Below are 12978 nucleotides of genomic sequence, written 5' to 3'. Positions count from 1 at the left end.
TGTAATAACCCCCTTCTCTCTCCCCTAAAAAAAATCTGTAGCAGCTGCCCTACTTGGTAACTTCATGAATAGACATGATGAATCAATTATAATCATAATCATTTAATGATGTATGTTCTAATGACTTCCTGTAATGTGTAGTTTACTTGCGATTGGATCCAGAAATAGCTTACAAGAGGGTCACTGAACGTGGACGAACTGAGGAAAAGAACTTGAGTCTTGACTTTTTAAAGAGACTTCATCGCCTCCATGACGACTGGTTGCTTTATCGTAATACAAGCATGTACCTTCCTACCCAAAAGTAAGTACCTTAAAAATTGTCTGTAAATAATTTACATTCATAATACATTTATTTTGTAGCATCTTGGTCATTGATACATCCCGTCCTTTGGAAGAGATGGAGCTCCTCTACAAACATCTTGGTAAAAAGATTTGGAAATCCATTCCCAAAGAAATGATTACCTATTGTGACCAATTATCCACTACGGAGGAGTTATAGCTCCATTATTTGCTTTGTTCTCCCGTAGACCAGATATGTTATGCTTTTTTAATAACTTTGTTTCTCTACGATTTACAAGTATAAATAATAATGAATACTTTGATTTACCTGCAATTACAGACCTACTTATTAATATCGTGGCAAATTAACCCCAAAACTAGATTCTCTTAGTTCTAAATAATATGTAGATGGCTTCACATTAACTAGTGCTTTGTTGACTTGACTCAAATAGTGGAGAGTCGATTTTCAAATTTCATAAAAACCAAATCGAGTTTTTGTTATTTTATCGAGTCAGATTAGTAATTTGTATCACTAAACTTCCTCAAATGTTTTGAGATTTGGTGACGCTATCCCTTAGTGATTTTCTAATACAATACCTTAATAACAAATTCCTACTTAATAATAAATGTGTTAGTAACTATTAGGTTTAGAAAAAATTTCTGAGCGTTTTTAGCTAGATGTCTATAGCGAGCTATATTTCCGGATTGATATATTGCATTAAAAAAAAAGCTTAAACTTTGCTTAAAAGTTAAGCCTACACTTTAAAAAAAAGTCCATTTACAGTTTTGTGTTTGGTGAAGCCACTTATGTGGGTCATCGTTCAAAAAATGACAGTAACAAAATAGAACATTCGACAAATTCTTCAGTATCACTACGACCAAGGTGAAAAGGAGAGAGCAGGCTGTCAAAAAGAAATTGTGCTCTTTATGGACACAATACAGTATCGAATACGACAACAAAGCGGTGGTTCCAACAGATTCCGTTCTGGTAACATATACGTTCAAGATGAGGCACACTCTGGTAGACCAATCATCGAAAATCTCCATAAAATAATGGAAATCGTCGAGTTGGACCAGCTTGTGAGCATTTATTCAATTGCCAAGGAACTGAAGATTAGCCAAAAAAGCGCTTGAAAGCATTTGCATAAGGCTGGTCCTAACTACGTTAAATTTATTGTCGAAATGAAGAGAAAAAAGGCTCATAACTTTTTATACCACAAATTATTAATACATCTCGGTAAAAATTGTTACTCAAAAGGCTTCCCTAACTCTCCAACGATGCCATTTCTAAGATTGTATATGAAGAATATATGTGGGATTCTGTAACTATTTCCCCAGCCCGGAGCCTAACTCCATTCATTTTATCTGACACACATTTGTTTCAGTTCAGTTTGTGTTCGATTTGTTTCTTCTCAGTTTTTGAGCCTTTATAGATCATAAATTATTTTATAAAGTTAAAGTCATAAATTCACAGGGTCGTTTCAACTATGTATGTTGACATTTTTTATATTATTTTTTTGTTTTTCAAAACTTGGAAAAGTAATAAATAGTTCGATACATGCAATCTATTATAATACATAAGAATCATAATAGAAGAATCTGAAATTACACTTTACTTTACCGATGCCGAATTCCATACACATTTCGCCCGCTCTTTTATTCTTGCTAATTTCCCCATCACTAATATATGTACAGCACCGTTATAAAGATCTTGTTATTGGGAAAGGGGATTGACTGGAGCGGGAATCATAGCCCCCCTTCCACTTTTGAGGAATTCTTTATTAATAACAATTTTTATTTTATTTCTCCTAAAAAAAATAAAAAAGATGATTATTCTATAAAATTTTAAAACAGTTTTTTCTTTCAAATTTGGCATTTATATGAAAAACAAAAATTCTCAAATTCTCAAAAAGCTTCCCTTCCTAACACACACACAGAATAAAAATCTTAGTCAAGGTCCCCCCATAAATAAATTATTTTGAATACCCCTGATGACGTCATTAATATATAATTTTGATACCCACATTCAAATACATTCTCCCGCCGGTGGACTGGAGTGACAATGATAGGCCGATAAGTACTAATAGTTAATGCTGTGTCAGTCCTTACTTCTTTGGTCTTAAGACAAGTTTTACAAGTCTTTTGGACCGGTCTTAAGTACTGTCTGTACTAGAACTGATGAAACAAAGCAGATATAAAGTTGAATGACGTCATTAATTACTGCAGTTTTTAAAACGGATATGCAGGACTGATATGGACTGGGCCAAGTCCCTCCTGTTATTACGACCATGATATATAATTGAAAAATATTATTAATTAATGAGTGAACCCTGGGCATCCGTAGCTTAGTAACTGTTTTCCCTTCTTTCTTTCATTTTCTAATGAATTGACTCAATATACATAGTTTGAATCCACTCAATCTACTCACAACACTACATTCAAGAATGTATATCGAATATAATATGGATTGATAGATTGTATTATACAATAATATACAACTACATATGTACTTATATGATCTTGAAGATTAGTCCATATAAGAGCCTTGAGAAAAATATATTTATTTAAAGAACTAAATGTTCCATAATTAATATTTAATTACGAGTACAGATAATGAGGATTTTGATCCGATACTTACAAACAGAGGATGTACGTTGACTTCCTATATTTTATGAAAGTATGGGAAGAATTCCATGAAGGAAATTAAGCTTTAGGAGTCAGGATTGTCACGTGGAGTAGTGTGTACAGATGGCATTTCCCCTTCTCTTGTACATGGGTTTACTTCACAAACTTAAAAATGGACAATGTCACCTTTATTGTTTATTGCAAGAAACATAAATAAGGATTTAAAACAATTGGTAGTGAGGCCATTTTTTCTAACTATGTAACTTTTATTCAATAGTAATTGGGAATGTTTCACGCTTTACATAATTAGAGTTTATCCGAATTCAAGCAATCAACGTTCAGAACACGGATTAGGAGAAATAAGCAGAACGTCAACAGCTAGCAACAATGTAGGTACATTATGTGTTTATTTCTGTGTTAGCAAAGTATGTCCCCCATGTCGTATCTTTATTGTATCTCACAACCTTTACTCAAAAAACAGAAATAAAGTTCCAAAATCCATTTTTCCCAGCTATGGAAGTTTTATGCAATAATAATTGAGAATGGTTCACGGTTTTTGCTAATTCAACCAATCAACGTTCAGAGTACTGATATGAGTAAAAATTACCGAAAAAGTTACAGATCACAACTAAATGTACCGTACATTTCTATGTTAATGGAGTAACGATATGATATATTTTGTTACGAGCTGTTGGTTTATCTATTTATTTTTTCTTTATAAATGTTCTAAACGTTGATTAGTTGAGATGGAATCAGCATTCCTTAAGTTGTAAATAATTCCCAACATTTATTATTTATTTAGCTACATCCGTCTTCTTAGAAATTAGAAATAAAAATATGAATGTAGTGCTCTCTGATGTATATCTCAAACATTTTTTGATCAAAGAAATAACAATTTAGTCTTATTATTTAAATATTGTAGACGTATGTATGAATCATCGAATGTTTATACCGGGTGCACTGTATATAATGTACCCTAATGTATATCATACATATACATATTTTTATCTATGAAAAAAAGTAATTATTAATACATTGGTCTATTTTTTAATGAATGCTCTAGATAATAAAGTCTAATAGATTTTTTTTTCTCTCAAACTCCTATTAATTATCATTCTTTCATTATTGAAAAGATAACGTGTACTATGAATTGATTTGAGTATTGAAGACTTACGTGTGAGTGTGTTCATGAAAAACATAGGATAACACATTGGATTTATTGGAGAGTTATCATTTATATTGTTGAAGCAAAGTTTGTCTGTTTGTCGGTGACTAATTACTCCGGGGAATGCCAAATACTACCGTTATTACTTTTGTAATTTGTAAAACAGAAGCCAAAACTTTAGCATAAAAATCTGGAAAGTTGAGAGTAATTGGCTAACTACCAATTAGTTTATGCCTTTTCCAATTCATTTGGAAGGAAAAGCTGCAAAATACTCTAAAGATAACCACGTATTATTTGTAAATCTTTTTAAAGTGTCATTCATTTTCCTTCGAATTCCATTAGATATGCAAATGCAATTTATTATAATTGACTTTTCGCAAATTTCCTAGTTGATAAGTAAAAGGATCCATAAATCTCGTATTGCAGTTATCGTTTGCAAGTCGGGATAAGATATTTATAAGCCTTAACTTGCATTCAGAATCCTCTGAATCAATTCATAAGTATTGACTAGTTAAATCATAAATGACGTCACATACATTTAATAGTTAGTGTTATTCCAATACACAAATAATTCATACAATAAATTCTAATTAATTAGAGTTAAATACTCAAAAAAGCACAAATATAATGTTTTAAAATATTTGTTAATTCATTTGTGTCAATTTCCCCCCCGTATATAAAACATACTGGGATTTTTCAAAAATAGCATTGATCTTTACATTACTCATGCAATTAAAAATGGTAAAAAAATCATCCTTGTTGGGTTTACAACCAAGCCTTCTTTCTAGTAAACTATAAATTTTCATATAAGCATAATTTAATAACGAATAATCAAAAAAAAAAAAAAAAATGGTCTGTCGTCTCTGATATTCCAAATATCCCTTGCTTGTCTCTTTGAAATTTGGTTCTCAATTCTATATTTAAGCTATTTCTCTTCAGACGTTAATAAGACTTTCTTAAAAGTATTTTTACACTTACAATAGTCCTTTTTCATTCTCCGCCGTGTTAGGTAGTCTTTAAAAGGGTATAAAGTTGGAATTTGAGAGAATTGTCTATATAAGGAAATTGGTAACATTGAAATCCTCATTCTACACCACGAGATTTATAAAGATGTATCTTATTCTTTCGAATCTTCATTTTATTGCTAATACTTTCTTTATTTATCTTGATAATGCCGTTTATATGATTTATTTGTATATTTAAACATTTTTAATTGAGGTTTAGTGAATTTATTAAACTATTTTGCTTAAAAATCGTTTTTTATTATACGTTTAATTTCTTTGATTCTTCTTTTTTTTCAATATTAGGATTGCTGTGAACAAAAGGAAAACTACAAAAAAATTAATATCCTAGCTATTATTTTATATAACACACGCAATCTCATCAAAATCATTTTTGAGTGATACTAGAAAAATACTAACTGCGAGTATTTTGAGTTTAAGTAAATTTCAATTTCTCCATACATTATTGTCTGATTTAGTAAAGTTTGGGGTTTTTATCGTTCGAGTAGTCCTCATTTAACCCATCACTAATAAATAACTAATCTAAATGGATTCAAATGAAATGACAGGGTTAATTAATAGTTGACGTTTAAAAAAGTTGCTGTTATTTTTATCTCAGTTTTTTTGTGACGTACAAATTGCAAGTTGTACACAACTGAAATTTGTTCAAATCCTAACAATTAACTTAAAGTCATAGCATATCCATAAAAACAAGATTTATTTATTTATTATCACACATATCCTTTCTTACCTTAGCAATTGCAAGAGCCGAAATCCCTCATTTTCAGCCTCTTCGGTGTATTATGATTAAACAAATGTCTCTTAAAGTATTGTTAAACAATATTGTTTGTATATACGTATTAGATTAAATTTACAGAGCCCCAAGCAATGAAAGGAGAAACTTTAAAAAGTTTGAATTACCTTCACAACTGTTCAAATAAAGCAAGGAGGGAGGGATATAGAAAACGGATCTCACACTTGTAAAATGGGCTATATTTTACACCTATTAGGATTCAAGTGAGGAAATTACATCTTCCATGACTTGTTTATTTGAAAAAGTCGTGATCTCTCTTTGTTAGAAGTCAAATATCACAAGTACATAAATTATGTAGACTACAATTTACGTTTTGTTGAAGGGTAACTTATTTATATTGCCAGCAGTGATTAAGGTTAATTGTAGATAGACATAAAAAAGTTGGACCTATGTATAGCACCCTAAAGAAGGGATTTATAATTGTTTTATAAATCAGTTTTGTTCTTTTATCATTAAAGAAACTAAACATAGTTTACACCCTCTAGTGGTAATGTGAGAAATTAAATTATAAAATTGATATTTCAAGGTCTATGTCGTGCAAAAAATAAAAACAAATTATTAATGGGTTCATAAATATCCTATTTTTTTTTGCACAATTTAGTAAGGAATGCACATGTAATGAATTAGTTATTGTTTTGGCTTTATGTATTCTTAAACAGGACATTTGTGGCATTCATTATTGTGAATATTACGTATAAATTGCTCCATCATTGGAAAAAATGTGAAAAAGAATCTCTTTTATTTGACAAACAGGTTTTGTTTGAAGTTTGTTCATAAATGGTACCTCCTTACATAATAAAAGATCTAAATTAATTGACAATTAATGGGAACAATGTCTTGATGTAACTTTTTTTTAATAATACGAATATTAAATGTAATCTCCAGGAGGACTAAGCTGGCCTAGGCCCCCAAATTATGTTTTCGAGTAGTAGCATTATTTATCAGCCTTATCAATGTTGAGTATTATTAGCCCTTTGCGAGCAAGGTGTAGAAGCTCTTCTCAAGTACAAAAAAACACTTAACAATGTAATGCTCAGATCAGACTCCCAATCAGCAATTGCTGCAATCTTTAATCCACTTAAGACTGGTAAAGAAGTTTTAAAATGTAAAGAAACCATCATCAAAGGAATGAGTTACAAAAATATACATCTTGAATGATGCAAAGGACATTCTGACATTACAGGAAATGAAATTACAGACCATCATGCGAAGAAAAGTACTGAGAGCCAAAACCGGTTTGCTATTGAGACGCCTCCAAGCTCCATAAAGAAGGTAATTCATGACTTCTTCTATCAATATTGGTGTGACTGATATAAAAAAGATTTAAGTATGAAACATACACATACTATGCTTAATAAGGCGAAGTCGAAGTGTATCAAGCTCGGAAGAGAAAAATTGAGACTCATTGTACAAACCTACACTGGACATGTCCCTTTTCTAGCCCACCTAAGAAAGTGGAAGGACATAGGTGTAATGTATGTATGGAATAATTGCAAAGTGTAGACCATCTCATCAATAGACATCTTACATCTTACGAGAGACATCAAGCCATGAATGAGGAAAACGAAGACATTCGTATTTTAAAATTTGTGAAATGTAAAAAAAATAAAAAATACTATTGAACAAAATTTTATTGCAAAAAGGATTTAGAGTCTACTGTAGTAGCAAAAATACCCTGTTGTGTGGTAGTGTTCGTTGCCTTATATTTGTACAATTTTATTTTTTGTATGTATAGCAAGCAATAATAAATATTTAATTCACTATCTAGCCATTTGTGAGGGCGTACGCAGAGTTCTATTTTGCGAGGGACTTCGTTTTTTATAAAAAAAAGTTTCAAAAATTTTAATTTTTGAAACTTTTATTTGGTAGAATAACCGTTTTTTTAGAAAAGAAATCTCTCAAAGAAAATTTTTAAACCTTTTTTTCTCATTAAACTTTAATCATCCAGAAAAATTACTTTTCTTAGTCTAAAACAAAAGTTGCTTTATTTGCTGTAGGCCCCTCCCCCCCCACCTCCCGGCGGACGCCCCTGCTTTGATTAGAGAAATTTCTTATCTTTTATTTTCTTAAAAATAAGTTTCAAATATTCAGCCCCTCAGATTATTTTTTGACGGCCCTAGAAAACTGTTGAAAAAATAACTGAAAGTTTTTAATCCTTGTTTTTTTAGTCCTAATTTGGCACCCCTCTAACGTTTGGGCCCCTATAAAATATTCGTTGTATGGGGAAGCATCGGCGCCGTACCCCATGCCACTCCACCACAGGGGAAATTTATAATTTGAGGTTTTTGGACTCGGTGCAGAATTGAGGATCGACATATATATGCAATGATATAGGCATATATATGCCTATATCATTGCTAGATACGGAGTGGGGTTACTGTATATTACCTGAAGTACTTGAGGCTAATTTAATGAAACGCCCAACAGGTAAGCTGCTCTCCTCTAAATCATTTGTAGTTTATTTTTTATAACATACAGGCGTTTCATATCATTTGAGTCTCTCTCTCTATAACCACTCAAAACAGCCACTTTTCCCATAAAAAAAAAAAAAAAGCATGATTACGGTAATTGCTTGCAAAGGGGAGGCTATTTGTAAATTGAAGAGTCCGTACGTTACATATTTAAAAATAATAATAACTGCATTGTTATGGGAATTTCAGATCTTATATTCATCTATTTTACTTCGATGAGGTAGCTCTTAGATTATGCTGGCACTTCAGAATACTTTTTGACACCCCTAGGCAGCACATGGAAAACAAATTGAGATTTTGTAATGGTCTTTTTTAAGCCCTAATTTAGCACCCCTCTAACTTTTGTGCACCTATAAAATATTAATTGCAGGGGGAAGCAGAGTCACTTCTACCACAGGGCCCTACTAATAATTTGAGGGTAAAAAGCCAATAATGTAACAATAGGTCAATTTTTTTTTCTAACTATCCTCTAAAATTTCATAAAAATAATCCAAGAAAAGCCCCAGGCATTGCTTTATATACATCATGATGAGTAAAGTAACTCATATTACTAGATTTTCAAAAATTAGAAGCTATAATTTTTCTTCTTATGAAGATTTCTTTATTGTAGGTTTTTATTTATTTTATTGATGGTTGATCTGACTATGTCTGGGATTTATTGCAATTTTTTTATTGCTTGACTACTTTAATAAAAATCATTAATTTTCAAATAATTATTACAACTAAATGTGATGTTAGTTGCATTGCTGGTCATGATGATAAATTAGATTAATTAAAGGTAAAATAACTTTCAAAAACGGTATCATGGCTCAGTTATGTTTGGTTTTTCAATGCTTAAGAAATAAAAAAACTTATAATCGGATTATTTTTTTTCCTCCAGCAATTTTCATTCAATCTAAAAAGGAAAAAAGACAAACCCCCCTTCAATGTGGCCACATCGACTATTAGGAACAACATGTCCTGGCAAGACCACACAGACAAATTTAAAGAGGTTGTGAGTGAAACAAAAAGACTACCAGACTTCATCAAGGTTCTCTGGGATCCTATCCTTACACCAACTTACAACTTACATGAACTTGAAATACCGTATCTCGTCTCGGGGCTTTTTCACAAAAGGGATCTCCAAGGATGCCCCTGGCAATCTGCGAGGAATATAATAAAAAAAAGATAATATCACATAATTTCAGGGATTGCTAGATAATAAAAGGGATTAGCCAGGGTATTGAGTTCAAACTGGGTAGGAAGACATCGAACTCTTGTATGGTTTTGGGGGAGGCAGCGATCTTAAGGGAGTGGCCTTGGAAGCTGTAATCAAATTAAAGTGTTTGCTGTCTGTATCACAGTACCATAATGTTTTCCCACGAGTTGCTTAGCTTTGGTTGCACTAAACGAGTTCAGATGGACAAGGTTGGCTGAGAGGAGAGAAGAGAAAAATCAAAAAACTTTGTAAAGCTCTTTATGTTGTTTTATTTTCGTTTCTTCTTTTATTTATATTTCGTAATAAGTTGTAAATGTATGTTAATAAGTTTTAAAAAAAAAGAACTCTACGTTCAAGAAATCTAGAGTTTTACCTTAATTGAAATAAGGGATAATCCTTGGTATTATATGCAATATACAATGTCAATATATACATATGTATATAAGGGATATCCCAAAGGATATTGTCCTTCTTTTTTTTGTGAGTATATGTTAAGAAATCCTATACGAAATGCTGACATGAATAGAAAGACAGACTCAAATGGATGATTGTTTTTGAAGATACACTGTGTCGTAGGTATGTTACGGAGTATGTCTTAAACAGTGTTATGATAATTCATAAAAACATTGCTGCTTTAAAATATGCATGGTTCATCACTTGGGCGTGCTTTTGCATTTTAATAGCTTTGATATACGTCATTGTTATTTGGAGAATATTTACACACATTTCAAACAGGTTTGGTAGTTGATTTTTTTGCCCGCTTGATGTACCTTGAAATTTTGACTTGTACAATAGGTCATTTGAGAAGTAATTTTGTATATAGTATACACTATATATTTTATGATTGATAAAATTAAACCTCACTTTGTTAATCCCCGTCTATAAAGCCTGACTTGTATACTATTTTATTAAGTGATGTGATATGGAAGGGCTTGGAACGTTAGGATATTAAACAAGGGACTGAAGTTTAAAAGTAGACCAAAAAAGAAACCGTACTCATGGAGATTGACTTCAATTTAACTTGATCAGTACATACCCATATAAAATATGAATTCTAATGAGAAAAATAAATAGCATAAAAACGTACACTATCAAACTTATTGCAAAAAAAGTAGAGTTGTGCATACCTACATATATGGACCCAATACATCCATTTTACTCCATTTTTGATAACTGTTAAATAATCCAGAGTTAATGAGCTTCATTGGCGTTCATTTGACGATTTAATCTTATTTTTTCATTAAAGTACCCGAGTTTTGCAGCAAAAAAAAAAAAAAAAAACCTTTTGTAAAAAAGTGTCATTATGTATTTAAAGCTTAAGACCTCATACATTCTTTCTTTGTGCAATACCTATAGTAGATTACTCATGCTATTGTAAAAATTATATATAATCCTTCCTCCAAAGAAAAAAAACTTATTTTACTTAACTCCTTACTCTAATACACAATATTTCTTTATGTATTTGTTAAAAAGAAGTTAGAAAAATATCCCAACTTTTGATTCATATGTTGTTGATAACATATTTATTAGTGTGGAGTATCGATTTGGGAATCCTAGAGCGATCTCAGACAGCTATCATATTTCTAAGACTGAACTAATTCGGTCCAAGTTATATCTAGACTTTAAAAAAAATGCATAAAATCGTGTAAATACTAATAAATTTCAAACTACACAAAAAAAAATGATCTTGATAGGTCTTACACAAAAAATAACCTTATTATTATTATTATAAAGTTATAGGTTGAAAGTTTCTCTTAGTTACCAAAAGACTCTAATAAATATATTAGTATAAGCCTGCAGGCTTTATCCGAAAAGCTGTACAATCTAGGATTTATTCTACGTCTGACGAGTATGGCTTATCGTTGAAAATAACCGTCTTTAAAAGCAATCGATTTTTTTAATTCTATTAAAAATCGATTTTTATTACATGGGTTCAATTAATTTTAGGTTGGGATGGTGTAGGGCTGAGATCTTACTTATTAGTTTGTTACTATGATAACATAAATTCTTCAAATGCTGGGGGGGGTTGACTCTAATATTAAATCGATTGGGGGGACGTAGGTTTACTATTATTTAATTTGTTAATTCAAGGCATTTTATCCTTTGGTCCATGAGAATTTCACAGGAAGTGGGTGGCTTACTATTATTTGTGGCTTGAACTAAGAGGGCTCATGTGCCTTTCAGTGCCCTTAAAAAAATGTGGATAATTTTGTTTAACTGCCCACGAAAATTGGCCTTATCTTGAAAACCCATAAGGCATAAATATATCTTTCAAATGATGCCTCAGTAATTGGGGACAGACATCTGGTTGAGCCTTGAGATCAGGATGAAGTTGACTTTGTATTATTAACGGATTCAAAATTTTGCTATATGTTGTGAACATATACTAGAATTTATCTGGCTGAAATTTTAGTAGAGAGAGAAAGCTGTCTGATGCTATTAGTTGCACTATTCTTGATCCTTGAATCAAACCCTGATGACACAAGGACTCAAAAGTTGAAAAAAAATCCGTAGTACATTTAAAACGCAATTAATATATTTGGACAGTTGGCCAGACCCAGATTTACACTGACTCCTTCTCATGACACCACAAGTTTATTCACCTTGTAGACAAGGGCCTTAACAAGGGGCTTACCTACGTCTTCAGCCTTGCAAATGTCCTTCAATTTGTGGCCGATACATTAACGTTTTATTTTCCTTCTGCCGTAACTTAACTCAGGAAACTCCGATTTCATTTTGAAGCACATTTTTGAAGTCCCTGTTATTATTGTTTTTGATGAACAAGGTCTTTTACAACAGTTACATTCACGCAATCTTTCATAAATGACGTTTTAAACGTACTCTAAATGTAGTTCTAGAGTTCTGCATGTCTGCTAACTGTTACGTATTTGTTTGTTAATTCAAAACCTATTGGATTGACTGTAAGGATCTTTTTAAAATACACCGCTTCTTCATGGGATTCTACGCTGAATGTAGGGTACTTTTTCTTCCCCCAATACCAGGGTGTCTTTCAATTCAGTATTTGTTCTAGTCGTGGAGTTGTAATAAGAAAATATTTCTTAGACAAAACTTAGTGAAACAGTATTAGGATCTTGTCTGAGCTTTAATGAGTCTAAATTATTGATATATCTAGACCTTAATAAGTATATACTAAAAACATCCGTGTCACCTTTTTGTACAGGATTTACGCAAAAATAAGGCAAAATACATCATAAAGTGCTCACTAGATCTAAATAGTCTTATATTGTATTTGCCAGTTCTTACATATTGGGTCCAGTCTTAGGGCCGCTCCTATCAGTCCTTGCGATCGGTCATTAAGACTTTAGGGCCTTCGGACTTATTAGTTATACAACTGATAAAAAAATAAAAGATGAGTGACGTCATCAATGACCAAACTATATTAGTCTTAGGACTGATCTACAGGA

At 31.7% G+C, this 12978-nt stretch overlaps 1 protein-coding gene across 1 annotated transcript in view; it reads left to right on the top strand.

Moving 5' to 3' along the window:
- LOC121113780 (deoxynucleoside kinase) overlaps positions 1-613 on the top strand; it is a 50705-nt gene extending 50092 nt beyond the window's left edge. The window contains exons 4-5 of the mRNA XM_040707642.2: positions 142-301; positions 361-613. Of these exons, the coding sequence (XP_040563576.1) occupies positions 142-301; positions 361-499 (299 nt within the window). The 3' untranslated portion in view covers positions 500-613. The remainder of the gene's footprint in view (positions 1-141; positions 302-360) is intronic.
- The last annotated feature ends 12365 nt before the right edge of the window (positions 614-12978 follow it).

Source organism: Lepeophtheirus salmonis, chromosome 2 (genome assembly GCF_016086655.4).
Source record: "Lepeophtheirus salmonis chromosome 2, UVic_Lsal_1.4, whole genome shotgun sequence".
Taxonomy (NCBI): domain Eukaryota; kingdom Metazoa; phylum Arthropoda; class Copepoda; order Siphonostomatoida; family Caligidae; genus Lepeophtheirus; species Lepeophtheirus salmonis.
Note: the sequence above shows the minus strand (reverse complement) of the source record. Positions and strands in the feature narration are given on the sequence as shown.